At 35.0% G+C, this 17562-nt stretch overlaps 3 protein-coding genes across 6 annotated transcripts; 2 read left to right on the top strand and 1 right to left on the bottom strand.

Annotated features, from left to right (window-relative positions):
• Positions 1 to 1434: 1434 nt before the first annotated feature.
• Positions 1435 to 1898, top strand: LOC110687939 (mitochondrial import receptor subunit TOM7-1). Its single transcript, XM_021864589.1, has one exon. It carries the CDS (start codon positions 1526 to 1528, stop codon positions 1727 to 1729), a length of 204 nt encoding a protein of 67 aa, XP_021720281.1. The 5' UTR covers positions 1435 to 1525; the 3' UTR covers positions 1730 to 1898.
• A 456-nt stretch (positions 1899 to 2354) lies between these two features.
• Positions 2355 to 4439, bottom strand: LOC110687938. Its single transcript, XM_021864588.1, has 4 exons — positions 4282 to 4439; positions 3537 to 3773; positions 3298 to 3448; positions 2355 to 3177 (listed from the first exon to the last, which is right to left on the bottom strand). The coding sequence occupies exons 1-4, from the start codon at positions 4333 to 4335 to the stop codon at positions 2654 to 2656; spliced, it is 966 nt and encodes a 321-aa protein (XP_021720280.1). The 5' UTR covers positions 4336 to 4439; the 3' UTR covers positions 2355 to 2653.
• A 1143-nt stretch (positions 4440 to 5582) lies between these two features.
• On the top strand, positions 5583 to 16476 carry LOC110687937 (protein RBL-like). 4 transcript variants are annotated; one of them, XM_021864585.1, is made up of 8 exons: positions 5583 to 6007; positions 8519 to 10117; positions 10283 to 10334; positions 10491 to 10532; positions 10634 to 10732; positions 11727 to 12808; positions 12888 to 13149; positions 15855 to 16476. In XM_021864585.1, the coding sequence occupies exons 4-8, from the start codon at positions 10514 to 10516 to the stop codon at positions 16070 to 16072; spliced, it is 1680 nt and encodes a 559-aa protein (XP_021720277.1). In that variant the 5' UTR covers positions 5583 to 6007; positions 8519 to 10117; positions 10283 to 10334; positions 10491 to 10513; the 3' UTR covers positions 16073 to 16476. The 4 variants fall into 4 exon arrangements, with proteins under 4 accessions (XP_021720277.1, XP_021720278.1, XP_021720276.1 ...); XM_021864586.1 differs by lacking the exon at positions 8519 to 10117; XM_021864584.1 differs by having other exon boundaries at positions 8519 to 10334.
• Positions 16477 to 17562: the final 1086 nt, after the last annotated feature.

Genomic DNA, 17562 nt, shown 5'->3' with positions numbered 1-17562 from the left:
TGCTCCAAGTTTATCAAGAGTTAAAATCGTCATTTTTGCTATAAAATAAAGGACAAATTTGTAAATCCATCCTCTTTCTTCTTCCTTCATCTCCTTCTTCCTCCTGTGAACACCATCAAAACCACCACCATCTTCTTTCTTCATCTCCTTCCTCCTTCAATCCACAACCAGAAACCAACCACCACCTTCACTCTTACCTCGATCACCACCTTCATCTTCTTCCTATGAGCCAACTAGCGACCACCATCTTCATCTTCATGCATCAACCAACATTAAAGGCGGCTTCGCCGTCAAATTAAACGAAAAATCTAAGGAAAATAGAGTAATTTAGGGCATGGTGAACCCTTAAAGGGTAGATGAGCTTTCTCTCCTCCATAGCTTTCTCCATTGAAGATGAGCTTTCATTTCTTGGATTGGATGTGAGCTTTCTCCATTAATAATAAAGCAAAAAAACAAAATTATGTGCAAAAGTAGCACGAATATCAAAGCAAATTATTTACCTAATTGCCACAAGATAAACATACAAAGTTTATCTTGGTGATAAACTTGGAATTCCTCCTTTTAAATCAAAGTATTAGACTATTAGAGTGGGTTGGCTCGGTTGGGTACTTGGGTTATATTTGGGTCAAATTGAGTCTCTACACTAAAGTAATACTTCGTATTAATATTTTGTTCATATAAGTGTATTAAGTCGACCGATACATTAGTTAATGAACAAATTTAACTATTTATATTTAGTTCATAAAAAATTGATGCTGTAAAATATGAGAATGACATATGATTAGTTTAACATCTTACATAATAACTTATGTTTTGTATTTATTTGTTATTTTTTGGAAATAAAGATACACGATTACAATTAGATTCTAGGTTTGTCTTCTCTCAAAACTAAAAACTAATTGATCTAAATTAATAAATTACGCTTTAGTGATACTTTTTTGGTTTCGTTAACTAAATACATTCAACATAGTTATTTTAAAACAAATGCTTTGTTGAATACCTAACAAGTTCCATTCCAAAAGGTCAGGAACTATTTGTAACATGTTCTTAATTTTAGTTCTCAGAACTGGAATCACAGATCCAATTGCAATTTCAAAACCATCGGTTTCTAACTTGTTATGTTTTCAATTCCGACTGAATTTTTTTACATATACCTGAATACAAGGTATATGTAAGGCTATTTTCTACTCATTTAATAATTTTTTCTCATTTAAAATCGTAAATTGAGCCAAAAAAAAAAAAAAAAAATCGAATGACCAAAATATCATTCTTGAATGTATGTGCAAAAGTTCTCAATCCCGACTTTTTCGATACCTATCCCTAAATGAAATAATCACGGGTACAAAGATAGCCCAAAATATTGATCCAAAGAAAGGAGGAAAGCCCAAACCCATAAAACACCAAAATTATCCAAAATCCAAATTTAAATACCCGTCAGAAAATTAAAAAAATCAAGGGGTTAGACAAATTCTAGGGTTTAAGGAAAACGAAGAAATCGGTGATCAGATCTTGAGGAGAGAGAAAAATGGCGATACCAAAAGGAAAGGGAAGAAAAGCGCGAGCAGAGGAAGAAGCCTGCAAGACCTTGAAGTGCTTTCAAGAGTGGACTAATTGGAGCTTGAAGAAGGCTAAAGTCGTCACTCACTATGGATTAATCCCTTTGATTATCTATATTGGGATGAACTCTGAGCCTAAGCCTACTCTTTCTCAGCTTCTCTCTCCTTTTTAAATTATTATTATTATTATTATTATTATTATTATTATTATTATTATTATGTTATCTTTTTATTTTGATTAGTCGGGTTGTTATAATGTTATTAAAGGTACTTATTATGAGTATTGATTGTTCAAACTTGAGAATTTTATGATGAGTTTTTTTGGTGTTAATTTGTTGGTGATTTTTGTGTTTATTGTTTTTTTAAATGTATTTTGATGTTAATTTGTTGGTTGTTGAATTGTATATTGGCGATTATGATTGTTAGGTTTTAGGGTAATGGCAAAACCGTGAGGAAGATGATGAATTTTGTTGATTATTACAGTTTGATTTTAGCGGAAGGGTGGAATCGCAAGAACTATGTTGAATTTAGGTGATTGTTTATGCCTATTTTTGGCATGTCTTTGGTAAAAAATATTGGTAGAACGAAGAACTTGGTGAACTTAGGTGTGGTAATTGTTCGGTTGACTTTGTTGTTATAATAGTTCAGTTGCAGTCGAATAATCGATAAAGCTCGAATCACTGTTGGAATTTGGTTATGATCATTCATTCTCTTGGAATTTTGATTTGGTCAGAACTTAAAAATTTACTTGTGATGAACAATTAAAGGTAGAATATAGGCAATTAGTACAGCATTGTGTGTCTGAAATAGATCTATTAAGGCGATAATAAGTACGGAGTACAAAGCTCATAACACCTGCCAATTCTCCTTGATAATCCTGCTGCACTCAATATGGCAAATGACAAAACCTCATAAGTCATAATTAAACTAGAGCATACATATGAACTTTACACCAGTTGAAATGACATCCTAATTACTCTACATTCGTTTGCTTCATTCTAATTATTCTACATTCGTTTGCTTCTATAATTACACGTCTGTGATACGACTATACGAGCGAGAGAAACACCAAGATGCCTGAGAGTTGTCTGAGACCATCAACACCAAGCACCTTCAAAAAGTGGAGTGGTTGGAGTGACATCTGCTCCAAAAGTCTTGACCAAATCTGAGCATTTGGGGTCTGGAACTTCTGTTTCGGTGTGAAGCTCCAAACCCAGTTCTTCCTCTATGTTATCTGATGCTGATATAAGAAGGAACTCACACCCTTCATAGTTCAGAAAATCAGGAGGATCAGCTGGCACATAGCGCTTACCTCCGAACTGCCCTTGCAAGTGTGCTGGAAACACGGCTTTGCGTTTGTTTCCAACCCCTTGGAATTCAGATCTCGCGCCACCTTGTTCTGGACTCTTTATCTGGATGATAAAAGAGCCTTCTCGCTCTATGTTGAGCTCTTCTTGAGGTTCATTTTTCTTGTCTTCAGGGGGTAGTTCTAGCTTGTATACCAAATGAGTGTGCATCTTTCTTTCAGAGTACTTGTGCCTTAGTATGCGGTATACACCTTCTCCTAGGGCCCTTGCATTGGGGTTGTGCCGATGTCCCCTTGTAGCAGTATCATATTCTCCTAAATATCGCAATGTACCAAAAATCAGATTAAAGCCTACTCTTGTCAACAGCATTGGGGTAACAATAGAAAATATGAAACTGGATCGTTGGAGCAAGATTAGGAACAGGATTGACATACCTCCTCGAAGAGCATCCTTGACATCATCAATCTTCGTGGTGACCAATTCAACAAATCCCCAAAAAGGCCTACTCTTCTTACCAGGATCAGGAAGACTCTTTCGTCCAGTGACAATGAATCGCAGAAGTGGTTGTTTCTCTATGTTAACTTCCTGCATTACCATGTCAAATATGAAACATATACCACGTTTTCACAAATTTGTAATATCAAGTAACAGAGCAGCTAATTTGACTGATCACCTTTTTTCCATGCCCGCCTTCAGGATGCTTTTCACCTTGATCCTCGTGATGACTCGAACTAGGACTATGCCCAGATTTCGTACCTTCTTTGCCAGAATCAGGGGCTTGCTTCTCCTCCACTGTCCTTTCACCGGACTCAGGGCGTAAAACTATGTACATTCTTTGAACATCATCAACACTGTGAGCTTCTTCTCTGTTTACCTTAGGCCTGTAGAAGAAAAATATCTCCCCTCTTTCCTGCAACGCGAAATAACATATTAAATAAATGTGAATGCAGTAGGGGAAGAACTCAATTTTTAAGTTTAAAGTATATGTTTTACAATAGTAAATCATCTTCAAATTAAATAAATACTCCGTAATATTAGCCGATATTAATGATGAACAATTATACAAGGAATCAATCCAACATGCATTTGTCCTGGAATTACCATTACTCCCTGACTTTTAGTAGAAATTAAACTTCCTTACATTTCCTTCTAGAATAGCTCTTCTTACCCAAAAAAAAAAGTTGCATTATTCACAACATCCCATGTTAACACACTAAAATTATTGACAATCAACAATACAAACATTATAGATTATAAAACAAATACTTAGAAAAACAATATTATGTTACTCGAACTTGGATATGACACATAAGGATGCATCTACTTACGCTCAGGTATTTTATGAAAAAAATTAACATACATAACAAAAATAACATATGGATCAATTAAATTGAGACAAGGGATTGAATAGAATAGACCTGAATTTCAACTTGAGGATCATTTCTAGTCTTAACTTCTTCACCTTGTCCCATATTTTTTTTTGTGCTTGCACGCGGTTGCTTTAATATCAGATATTGCTAAACATGGAAATGAAACGGTTAACTAGAAATCTAGTATAGTCGTCCTATAAAAGTTGATATGTTCAACTGAATATTCTGGTTACATAAAAGGACACCTGTCCTTTTCCCAATGAATGTCACCGCCACGTTACTAGAGCTTGGCCATGCCACGACCACGATCTTAAAGTTTGAACCGATGAAACTTGGCCGTGTTACTCACTTGTTCATCGTTCATGTGTTAACTTCTAGAGTCTTACTCGTAAAGTCGTAATACCTAGTCACTGTTCTTTATTTTTGCCTCCTTTTTCATATTAAGAAGTTTAGAAGTAGATTGCTATAATTCATAATTTACAATTTATTTAATTGTTACTATGAGTAATTAATTTTAAAGTTTCATATAGTTTGTTAAAAAAAAAAAGTTTTAATTATTTAGAAATTGAAGAGACCAATCTAACACGTTTATTCCCCATAAATATAAGAATACTAAAAAATTAATATCAGAATACAATAAATTAGTGAATTGTTATTTGTTATATTGGGGCAACTAATTAACGCAAATCGCAATATTTAGACATTATTTACTTAATTTTCAATAGCATTAGAACTAATTTCAGCTTATTTAATCTTATATATTGATGAATTTACGTTCAAAAAACATATATACATATTGATGAATTTAATAAAGTAAAAATTGACATGATTAATCCCAACTTTGCCTCATCCACCTGTATTAATCTCAACTTTAGATTATTTTTTATTACTCCGAACTTTATACTCCTTGCGCTCATAACACTCCCAGGTGACCGGTGACTTGTTGAGTAGGTTAATTTTTTTTGTTTTTGAAGTTTAATATATACTTGTCAGCATATGATAGGTAAAAAAATAAATAAAAAAAAGATTAAAATAAAAAAAACAAAAAAACCAAAACCACCAACCCAGCCACCCACAGCTAGCCCGCCGCCACCCACAGCCAGCCCAACCCCCTTCCCCTCGAGCTCTGGCCGCCACCCAGACCCCCTTCTCCTCCCCGGTGTCGGCGCTGCCCCGACCACCCTCCCCTTTCCCCTTAAAACCTCCCATAACCCCTCCCCCTCCCCAATAAAAGCTGCGCAACTCAACAACCACCAATTGTAATTCCCGGTAATTTTGTGAAATTTAAAATTATATTTTAACATATTTATGTGAATATTTAATTATGATTATTTATTTACATAATTTATTTTACTATGATTTAAGCAAATAAATTTAATGTTTACAAAGTTAATAAAATTATTTCATTAAATTATTTCACTACCCATATTTTAATCATGAATTATTATGCAAGCCCAACCCATTAATTACTAAGCCTATTCTTTAATCTAAAACCCACTCACTTTAAGCCCAAGTAACAATCCTAGTTTTATTAGAACTAGGAAACCCAAAACCCCACTTTTTAATCATTTAAACCCACCTAAAATTTTCCACCTTTTTACTCCAAAAACTCACGTTCAACTTGCTGCTGCTACCGCCGCCTTCTTCTTCCCATTCACGATCAAACCCACATTAAAAAAAAAAAAAAAAATCTGCTTGCTGCTCGGCGACACCAGCCACCACCGACGCCACCACTGCTGCTCCGGCATCCACCTCGGCCCCCTCCTCGACAGCAGTTCGCCCCTTTCTCCTTTCTCCCTCTTGTTTTCTCTTCTTTGTTAATTCAACCCAAGTTTAAACCTTTATCAATTTTGTTATTTAATTGTTATTATTATGGTTTGATTATGTATATGAATTATAAAAGATTATAAATTTATGAGTTTTATATGTTTAAACTATGAAATAAAATTTCAGATTTATTTAATTAAGAAAATTAAGGCTTAAAACGGTTAGTTTTCATGTTTTAGGGTTTTAAACATGTTGCTAAAATTATTTAATTAAAGCATGATTATATTGTAAGTCTACTATGATGATTGATGACATTAAATTCAAAAGCAATTTTTCAGTTTTCCGTAATCAACTTTGATCTCCGTTCTTAATTTTTTTAATCACGTTTAGATTCTAAATCGTCCGATTTATACAAAAAAAAAATAGTGTTTTTCGTGTGTAAACGACGTTTTAATCAAAATTCAGTACCTTTGGTAGTGAGAACCACCCTTTCGTGGCCAAATTTGGCCTCTAAATATGGTTTTTGGGCAGTTTTTTATTTTTAACGAAGGTTTAATGTTTAAAATAAATTTTCAGATTTTTATAAAGCTCTAAACTTGCTGTAATTTTATGAATAAGTATGTATTTTAATGTTTTTATTTAGGAAATTTTAAGAATAATATATAAGCTTTTAATTCTAGCAAAAAGGAAGGTTTTAAAGTGTTATTGAATTGAATTTTGAAGGTTTGATAGATTGAGTTTTTATGAAACTAGTTGAATTCTAATTATATATTTTAAGTTTAGATTGTTGTATTCATACATTCTACTATTAAATTAAATTTTCAGATTTTTAATCTTGGTTTTAAAGGTTTTAAATCATGGTTTTATGATGGATTTTTAGGTTTTTAACATACTAACCTACTATATAATGATTATTTCAAGTAGAGATGTTTATGAGGTTGTTTTATATTCTTAAACTAAATTTCCAGATTATAATCCTTACTTTAGAGTTGCTGGAATTTTATGTTAGAAGCTATATTTTCATAATTTTAACATATAAACTTATAGTTGAACTATTGAATTATTAACTTTGACTAATGTGAGTAATTTAAAAGCATTATTTCAATGGTTTAAGGGGTTTTAAAGTAAGTTAGTATTGCTGTAAATTATATTGCTTGGGTATTGATTGAATCATGTTAGGGAAACTTGTAGATTGGTTGAAATTGTTTGGTAGTGAATTTGATTGATGATTAATGTGATGATTGGTTTGATTCATGTATGAGAAATGCGTATTGGTTTTTCTTGTAAGTATTATTTATGCAATAACTTGCAAGATGGGCTTAGAGACAAAGATGGAATGAATTATTTTATTACTCATTCATAATTAATGAAATGGAATGAGTAAAGGGAGATTTAAAGTCTTATAAGACGAGGTTGAGGATTGAGGTGCCCTATGCACTTAAGGTGTTTATACACCGAGGTAGTTAAAGGATTCAATAATAAATATTGTTTGTCACTAATAAAACAAGAATTGAATCGGAAACTTGAATTGCTTAAATGATTATTGTTTGATTGATGGTATCGTTTTGCATTTGAGTCACCACCAAGTTTAAATTGGTAAATCACGTAAAGTGCAAGGTGGATGAGCAATAAAACTCTGGATTAGTGCACATCTAGAGTATTGACGATCAGGGGTTGGGGTTCACGGGGTATTAGCCGTGTACTTTCTAAAGGCTGTCTGATCTACGAGTCTCTTGTTTATAAATGTTTTTCTAAACTATAAGGAGTTAGATGAGATCTCATACTAGCTATGGCCACGGAGTCGCGCCCATCTGCCATTGGATGTTTATAGATGTTTCCGAAAGGAGGCATGCGGTTTTTCTTTATTGATGTTCCGAAATGGAGCATGGGGAGACAACCTTGTCTATTGCTTAATCCAACCAATGAATGAAATGAATTATTGTTAGTAATTAGTGAAGTCTTAGTAATGTTAACAGTTCAGGCGCGTGTGTTTGAGTCAATGATTAGATTGTGTGTGCTGATTGATTTTTAGTAACATGTTAGGGATTCTTTGTTATATTTCGCAGCTGGTATGTACTCAGCGTTGCTGATTGCGTGCTTTTGTATGTCTTTTTCTTGGTCATGGCCTTTGCCTTTTCAATGACCCTGTAATGATCCAATTTTTACACTTGTAATATTGGGGAGCAGATTAATCACAGGTTTATACATAATCAGAACTTGCATCAAGGTGGTGGGATTTTGAGTGGAGTGTTGGATATTTCCATAGTATATATTTCGTTTCATAAGTTTGGATTAATTAAACTCTGGTTTGATTTAATTACTACTTTTATTGGGTTTTGAATAATGGCCTTAATGGTTCCAATTTATAAGACTAAATTTGGTTTTGATTTTTGGTTTTGAAACTTATTCATATCTGAGTTAGTTTTTCCGCTGCTAAACTCTGAACTAGCCTTAACGTTTGAACACGTGGCGGTAGCACATCAGTAATTCTCTTGCAAATTGATAAAGGTATTTACAGGTTTTTAAGAGAGAATTATTGGGGTGTTACACCAACCACCGCAATTACTATCACAGTAGTCCAGCCGGAGATTTCCCTCACCGCTGCAGCAGCTCCGCATCTCAAACACCTATCACCGCAACTCCGTACTTCGCGCACTTAACAGAGCCCGCAACTCTGCCAACGACAGCAGCAAATCAGCCACTGCACCGCAACAACCACCGACCCAATTTCGCCTATCAACTCCACTCCGGCGATCCCTTTACCGCTGTCGGAGATCGAAGGTTAGGGTTAGGGTTTGGGATTTGGGGGTTGGGATTTGGGGGATTTTGTTGGATTTCGTGGTGATCGAAGGGGAAAGGGGAGGGTGGTCGGGGCAACGCCGACACCGGGGGAGGGGAAGGAGTCTGGGCGACGGCTGGCGCTCCGGGGGGGTTGGGCTGGGCATGGGTGGCAGCGGGCTGGCCATGAGTGGTTTTGGTTTTTTTGTTTTTTTTATTTACTTTGTTTTATTTATTTATTTTGTATTCTATTTATTTATTTTTTAAGCCAATCATACGTTGACACGTGTCTTGTAACATGTAATATTAGGTTGGATGACCGGTTGGGAGTGTTTTTGGCGAACGGGGTATAAAGTTCGGATTAATAAAAAATAATCCAAGATTGGGATTAATATTGGCAGATGAGGCAAAGTTGGAATTAATCATGACAATTTTCCCTTTAAATAAAATTCTTCTAAGGGTCATCATTCCTCTATTTACTTTCTTTTTATAAAAGTATTTCATCAAATTTAAAAGTAAAGCTACCAAAATATACTTTTGTAACATTTATCCATAAACACATATTAGACAATTCGAAACTTAATAGCCGAACTAATCAAAACATTCATCTTTTTTATTTATTTATTTATTATTATTTTTTTCCTTCTATGAATTTAACCACTACATAGATCACCATCATCCCAAATCACTTGGTAGAGGTGTCAATTCTGGTACTCAGATCGAGTTTAGTGAGTTCGGGTCGGCTCGAGTGTATTTCAAAGTTGAGTCGTGCTAAGTAGTGCCACAAAAGTTTTGCACCTCTACCACTGTGACTGTGTATAATATATATATGTTATTAACCCTAATTTATACTTGAGTATCATTACTCACATTAACTTTTATCTGAAATTTTTTTTCTTAAACTTATTTTATTAGACCTTATTAACCCTTATCTAATCTTACCTTTTTCTTGAAATAAGAGAAATCAAGGTAAACCAAACATAACATTGATCGGTTTGTAAGGAGTTAGTGAAACTTTGGATACGTTCTATTCGCAAGAATACATGATATTTACTTATCTGAACTTATATTATTTTATTATAAACTTATCGTTGATGTATTAACTCAAACTACTCCGTAATTTTAGTTAAAATTAAACTTCGGTCCTAATAAGATCTTATCAAAACTTCTTTTTGAGCCTGAGCCCATGTTCATAAAGGTTAACCATTAATTCGTATAACTATGGTCCACTTAGTTCTATAACCGAGTTTATTCATACATTCTTAATCATACCACTACTTGTATTTTCTATAGAAGTTCCCTTTTGGTTGGGTTCACTCTGCTTCCCTCCTAAATCCAGGTTCCTTTCCTCCCTTCTTTCAATCTCTAATTTTTCTGGGCTTTTCATCATTTTATTAGAACGAGCTTCAATATTTCCCCCTTATTATTTCGGCATCAAATTTGACTAGATTTAATTTCCTCCTCGAATTTCTCTGCAAATAACATCAATTATTTGTTGTTTCAGAAAACAACCCCAAATTCGAGTTCCTCAATTCCAACATTCTTCTCTTCCGCCTGTAATATTCTCTCTCCTCCTTTTTTAATCGATTTTCGTTTCTGCGACATTAATTCGTCTCCAAATTTCTTTACTTTATTGTTATTTTTTATGATTTGGGCAAAAGAATTCAAAAATTGAAGTGGGTAACTGATAAAATTGCTATATTTGTTATCAGGGTTTTGTTTCAAGTAATGCAACATGAATAACCCAATTATTGGTAATCAATTTCTCTCTTTCTTTAGTGGTTCTAAGTTTGCAATTGTTATTATAATTTTTTTATTTTTATTTTTGAATTTAATATTATTTGTTGGTTTGAAGATCCATTGCAAGGGGATTTCCCTGAAGTGATAGAAGAGTATTTGGAACATGGTGTTATGAAATGCATTGCCTTCAATCGTCGTGGCACCCTTCTTGCTGGTATAATTTTCCCTCTTTTACTGTGTTTAATTATTGTAAAAAATTGTAGTGAAGTTATGAGCTAGAATTTAATTGAAATTTTTTGTTTGAAGAAAAATTATTGCTTTGTTGAATTTTAGAATTGTCTGTAATTTGGCTTTGATTAAGTTGTAGAACATATTTGTGGGGTTATCTGATTTGTTTTATCGATTTGAAATTCCGAAATTTGTTGCTTCTGCATCATAATTTTAATACTTGGTTTATTAGTAGCTTTGGTTAAGTGGTGGAAGAATATATGTGGGTTTATCATGTTTCTATCCTAGAGTTGAAATTTGTGGCTCCTACATTAGACTTTCGGGCCCTGCATCGCCTTGTTTTATTAGGTTTTAAGGAGTTTGCATTGTAGAATTGATGATGAATGCTTGGACTTTTGGGACAAAGTCATTGACATCGGTATTGTTTTGCTTCTGTTGCAACTGCTTAGAAGGTTATAGCTACAATTTGATGTGTTAAATGTTACCGCCATTTAGGTTGGGAAGGAATTCAGCTACTGTTTATAATGATTAATTGATCTAACCCGAACTAATTCTGATATTCAAGAGTAAAAATGAAGAAAAATTTCTCATCTCGTCTCGTCCTCTGGAAATTCTTCATCCTTGCAGTGCTGTATAGGAATGAACACTGAAATACTGATTATGTTCACGTTCTGTCGTGGGTAAACCGGTAAAGAAGTATGAGAGATTCATGCGATTATTGACTTGTTTATGCATCAGAAATCTAGGGTATTTTATTTCTAAACTGTGCTCAATTGCTCATTTACTTAGGTGGACACTCCATTTGCATCCTAATGTCTTAGTGATTTCCAGTATCCCAATGTGTATCTTGTGGTTAGTAGCATTCATCAAAACTGGAAAGGTTTCAAGCTGTCAAGCTGGGATTTCACTTATGGTCATTATTCTATTTTGTTGTTATTCCAATATATTTGTATAACTTTTGACACTTTCTATTTACTTAGCTGGCTGCTCCAATGGAAGCTGTGTCATATGGGACTTTGAAACTCGGGGGATTGCGAAAGAGCTCCAAGATAAAGATTGTAATGCTGCCATTACAAGTGTCTCTTGGTCAAAGTATGGCCATCGCATATTAGCTTCTTCTGCTAACAGAACATTGATTCTCTGGGATGTAGCTACTGGAGAGAAAGTTGCCCAAACAGCATTGGAAAAAGCACCTTTGCAAGCCCGCCTTTATCCCGGATCTTCTACTCCATCTATGTGCTTGGTGTGCCCTGTCTATTCCCCTCCTTTGATTATTGAAATGAAAGCTGGAACAATCACTGCTTTGCCTGCATCAGTTTCAGATGGGGGAGATGGGCTTTCTGTTCCTTCCCGAAACAAAGTCTTTGATGAAACTACTCCTCACATTCCTGCATGCTTTAACAAGCATGGGGATCTCGTTTATTTGGGAAATTCTAAGGGGGAGATCCTCGTAGTTGATCATGATAAGGCTCAAGTACGTGCCCTTATTCCTCCAGCCGTGGGTGCTGTGATCAAGAACATTGTATTTAGTAGGAATGGACAATATCTTCTCACAAATTCCAGTGATCGGATTATTAGGGTTTATGAAAATATGCTACCTACAAAGGATGGTCTGAAAGCACTAGATGAGATGGATGAAACTTTGAATGATCTTGGTTGGGTTGAGAAGTTGAAGGCAATTGGATCTAAGAGTTTAGTCCTATACCGAGAGTTTCAAGACTCTGTAACCAGAATCCACTGGAAGGTTCCCGGTTTTAGTGGTGATGGTGAATGGGTTATTGGTGGCTCTGCTAGCAAAGGAGAGCATAAGATATACATATGGGACCGGGCAGGACATCTTGTGAAATTCCTTGAAGGTCCAAAAGAAGCTTTGATTGATTTGGCTTGGCATCCGGTTCACCCTATTGTTGTCTCAGTGTCCTTTTCTGGCTCAATCTTCATATGGGCTAAAGACTACACTGAGAACTGGAGCGCTTTTGCTCCTGATTTCAAAGAGCTTGAAGAAAATGAAGAATATGTAGAAAGAGAAGATGAATTTGATATCATGCCTGAAACTGAAAAGGTCTGTTGGTCATGGCTGTGTGTTCTTGCAATGTAGTTTTTCTTGATTTGCTCGTTGTTAATTTGTGTTATATTGATAGGTTAAAGATTCAGAGGCTAACCAGGAAGAAGAGGTTGATATTATAACAGTGGAGCATGATTCAACTTTCAGTGACTCGGATTTGTCGCAGGAAGAACTTTGCTTCTTGCCTGCAACCCCTTGTCCTGACGCTCCTGAGCAACAGGATATAAGTGTTGGAAATTCACTGAAATTGGTAGAAAATAATCACTCAGTGTCTCCTTTATCAGCAGATGCAGCACTAAATGGGCTAGCTATGAACCACGAGTCCGGTCATGTTGAAGGTAAATGCTTGATCAATCATTTGTCTGAATCATTTTAAGATGCTTCTTTCTTGTCAATTGTTCTCGGTAGGTGATACGAAGTCGTTGGAGATGCATGTAATTCAAAATATGTTACGCCTTACGCGTTGGAAAATAGAAAGCAAAAGATAGAAATTAAATAAGGAAATATTACTGCATTCTTGCTCAAATGAAATTAGAAGAAAGTGCCTTTAAATAGGTTACAAAATAAATCAACTTCCTAAAGAAACCAACTAATAATCTTGGAGTACTTAGTGTCATAAACATAGGAACCATATCCCGCCAACTGAATCATGCTACCAGTTAATGCCACTAACAATGTTGGCTTACTAACTAAAGCTAGAACATAGCAGCTAAATCAGAAAGACTAATAATTGATGTGACCAAAGAATACTTATTTTGAAGCATTTTTAGGATTTCTATACTAGTTATATGTATTGCAATATAGGTTACAGGTGAAAGAAAACCTTTAACTACGGGATACTCAAAGATCAGCTTATCCTTATCAATACTTGTCAATAATTTCAATACTAACTAGACCAGACTTTCTCATGGAAAAGACATAACCACATGCTAGTCCAGAGGGGACTTGATTTGAAGGACAAGTAGCTGTTTGTGGCTCATCAGAACTTTCTTTTTGGAAAAGAAAAAAAAAAATAAAAAAATCTTCAGAAACTTCAAGGAACAGGCTGAAAGATGAGTGATTGTTAGATATGTATGAAAAATCCTAAAGTCATGATCTACATATTAGATGTTGAAAGTAAGTGAAGTTCATTGTTAAGCTTTGCTGCTTAAGCTGGACTCTGACTTGGTTTCAATCACCAATGAAACTAAACTACCTTTAATCAGGTTTCTCTCACATAATCTAAGGATTTTATGTTTGAGTTTGCTTATTTAGGTATATTGCGTGATACTAGATAGAATTCAGAGGCTATGGACTGGTCTGCGCTTATTGGCCCAAAACAAAGATCCATTATGTACATAATTATGGGAAATGTGTCCAGTAATGATTTATTTATTTTCAATTAGCAGAGCAAATGCTTAGATATCTATATACCTATATAGGTATATATTATCTCCCAGTCTTTTTGGGTTAGTCTTCCTTTATGTGGTAGAATCAAAGTAAGAGTGTAAGACTGATGGCAAAGCTCATGTATAGAAAAAATTGAGGTGCTAAAAGTAAGCTCTAAAAGATTGAAATTACAGTTTTGGTTGCGATCGTGGGAACAATTGTGGTTGTCGTGATAATTTGAATTCAAAGTCTTTTTAGGATTCTATAATAGTTGTACACAGTATACTATTAGATTAGTTAGAGTAAATTGTTAAGAGGCATAAATCTATTATTGGGGAGACGGGGAATCTTTTCAGTGCATCTCTAAAGACGGAGTAGCAAGTAACAAATGATTCAGCATCCAATGCTGGGCTATACAGGGGTTTTGAAACACCCCTGAATATCCTTAACGATACCGCCGAACTGAAATGATGCAGCCGTATTTCATGGTTGAAACTTAAAAGTGACTGGAAGGCCTGATGTGTCTTAATTATGTTCGAGTATCTCCTTTTGGTGGGAATTACAACTAATAACATGAGGGTACTCCATGCATTTAGGCAACTCAACAAATTGAAATGCTGTTTTATTGTTTCAGTTAAACTTTTTAAGTATTCTCTCCGTCTGTTTTTGTTTGCTCCGTATTCCTCTTTGGGGTGTCCCTTTGAGATTGCTCCATTGCCTTGGTAACTTTCCCACTTGCAACCCCACTGTCTCTCTCTCTCTCTCTCACACACACACACACACACACACACACATCAACCCCACTTGCAAACCCATATGCACAAATTTGCCTCTTTTTTTCATTAAGTGAACTTTACCCTGTGGAGAAATTAAAAAGGGACTAAGGGAATATAACTTAAAATTGATGTGTTTAGCCTATGTGTTCAATTACCCCCTTTTTTTTTTTTAAATAAGAAAATATATACAAATAGCAGTAAGAACAGAAACAGAGGACAAGTTGCCCTTGTAAGTTGTAACAGCCAAAAACAGATCTAATATTAGCCCAATTTTGACGAATAAGCCTTACTGAGTACTCCGTAACTCTTAAATTCTCCTTCCACCTTAGCTCACAACAGAACTAAATACTTCAGTTATCCTATCCCACAATCCCACAACAAATACTAACCAGCAGTTTCAAGGTTTTTTCTTAATGTAGAGATTGTAGACCCAATAACAATATGGAGTATCACTGACTAAAAATGAAGACTATGAAGTCCAAAATGTGCTAGATTCATCTGTTTATTTTTTCTAATTGACTTGAAATTCTTGATAATTTGAAGTATATTGTGCTAAAATTCCATGCAAGGACTTAAATGATCACCATCTGATATGTTACTATGTGATGGATCAATCAGTAGCAATTCTCAGTTGTCTATATGGCTGTCTGGCTGGGCTGGCATAAATTTACTCGACCCAAAAAAGCCTGATCAGAACTTAATCTGAGATAACCTGCTAACACCAACTTTTAATTGGAAGATTAAAACTGACTCTAAAACCCTTTTTGCTGAACTCGTTACTGACCTGGCTAAACTCGTGACTTGAAATTGTGACGACACTGCCAATTATATCAATGCTTGTGCATGCTATAAGAGTTACTTGTCAATGATATTGATATGAACGCCATTTTGGTTTACAGGTATAGACAATTCTCCTGCAGAAGACACAAGTGGACGCTTGAAAAGGAAGCGGAAACCCTCTGAGAAGGTCTTGGAGTCACAGGCAGAGATGGTGAAGAAACCTGTGAAGAAGGCAAAGCCTTCAGCTAAAGCATTGAAACCCAAAGATAAAGTAGTTGATGAAGATAATGGTTTATCAGTATCTGTAGATGAGGTTTCTGATGATTATTATAGATGATCTATTTCTTTAATGTACACGTAGGCTCCTTTTTTTCCTCAGTAGCTGAAGGTCCTATCCTAACTGTCATAAACTGAGCAGGAAGTTAGGACTGTAATGGTATGAAGGAGACAAAATTGTTGACAAATGCAGCCTATTTGTACAGGGTATTTCGCTCTAGTTCCATCTGCGTTGGGAGATGAAAGTTACAGAGTCGAGCGTAGGAGTTAAGATAGTGTTTTGTAGTTAGGTGATAGTATCTGTAGACAGCCATTAAATATTCAAGATTTTGCATTTGCTTTTCCTGTATTCAAGAGATTTCATAGAAGCAATTGAAGCTAATTAACCCTCCCCAAGAAGCGATGTACGTATGGTTTTTTCCTTTGTGTCAAATGTTGAAATGGAAATGGTAACTCTTAGGATCATATAGTGTTAGGTATGATTATGAATTAGATTGTGGAAACATACATCAATATTTTGACAATAGGAAAAAGGGACTCATAGTTGTCGATCTCATGGCATTCTAAGGAACATTATATGTGGTGTAAACTTAAAATCGAGCACTTGTTCCACAATTTGTAACAATTTGTCCCATATCTATCTTTTTCTTGATAAAAATTGGGTGAGTGGGTATTGGGAAATAATTTCGATACCCTGTGTTAGGACAAAAAATTGGGCCTTATGGTTTATATTTTAAATGAAAATTCTTTGTAGCTTTTTTTAATGGATGTAAAAATTACATGAGGTAGAATTACAATATTTAGTCTAACCATATGGTCTTTGGTTTTACATGTGCAAACTGATAGGACTCTACCTGAAACATGTTACGATATACCAATTAAGGCAATTACCCTTTATTAGCTATCAATCATTTAATCTGGAGACCCCATTTTCTTGGGAGGGCCTGTTCTAGGTTCCATGTAAGACATGTATGTAGCTGGACTTGAACCCTAATTAGTAGGACACTTGTTAACTCATAAATCCATTATATACATCATTGTTCTTTCTTAAGGGATATTCAGACTCAACTCATTACTTTACACTTTGCCATATCAGTTTTATACTAACTTTTACTCACTTTATATTATTCGACTCATCCAACCATCTCTAATTTTAGACTTTATTTTATGTCCTTTTTTTCCCACACTTTACTTTCCCCCATGTGATTAGGGTCTTGAAAGCAAAACCCAATTAAGACTTTGACCAATTGTCAAAGACTTTCTTTTAGACCCCCTTTAAGATGAGTGAGTGATAAGTCGTGTTTTGTGCATATTTGTTAGCTTATTTTTAGTTGGTTTTATTAGCTTAGTCGAGTGTTTTAGTCTATTTTGGTGTAATTTGGTTTAGTTTCGATGATTCGATACTTTTATGGGTAGTTTCGTTGTTTTTGATGTATTTCAGGATTAACGGAGCTAATTTGGAGATTTTATGAAGTCACGAAGCTAAGCCGAGGCCCACGAACCTTCACGAGACCTTACTCGTCCACTAGGGTAGCCTAGGGATTTAAAGGG

Source organism: Chenopodium quinoa, unplaced genomic scaffold (genome assembly GCF_001683475.1).
Source record: "Chenopodium quinoa cultivar QQ74 unplaced genomic scaffold, ASM168347v1, whole genome shotgun sequence".
NCBI lineage: Eukaryota > Viridiplantae > Streptophyta > Magnoliopsida > Caryophyllales > Amaranthaceae > Chenopodium > Chenopodium quinoa.
This window is presented reverse-complemented; position numbering and strand designations above follow the sequence as displayed.

Bases quoted from the DNA above. Each gene is read 5' to 3' on its own strand.
- LOC110687939 (XM_021864589.1), top strand. From the start codon at position 1,526: ATGGCGATACCAAAAGGAAAGGGAAGAAAAGCGCGAGCAGAGGAAGAA.
- LOC110687938 (XM_021864588.1), bottom strand. From the start codon at position 4,335: ATGGGACAAGGTGAAGAAGTTAAGACTAGAAATGATCCTCAAGTTGAA. The intron at 3,774-4,281 runs GTCTATTCTATT...TTCGCGTTGCAG, and splicing joins ATCCTCAAGTTGAAATTCAG to GAAAGAGGGGAGATATTTTT. The intron at 3,178-3,297 runs GTATGTCAATCC...TGCGATATTTAG, and splicing joins CAAGGATGCTCTTCGAGGAG to GAGAATATGATACTGCTACA.
- LOC110687937 (XM_021864587.1), top strand. The intron at 10,733-11,726 runs GTATAATTTTCC...CTATTTACTTAG, and splicing joins TCGTGGCACCCTTCTTGCTG to CTGGCTGCTCCAATGGAAGC. The intron at 12,809-12,887 runs GTCTGTTGGTCA...TTATATTGATAG, and splicing joins TCATGCCTGAAACTGAAAAG to GTTAAAGATTCAGAGGCTAA.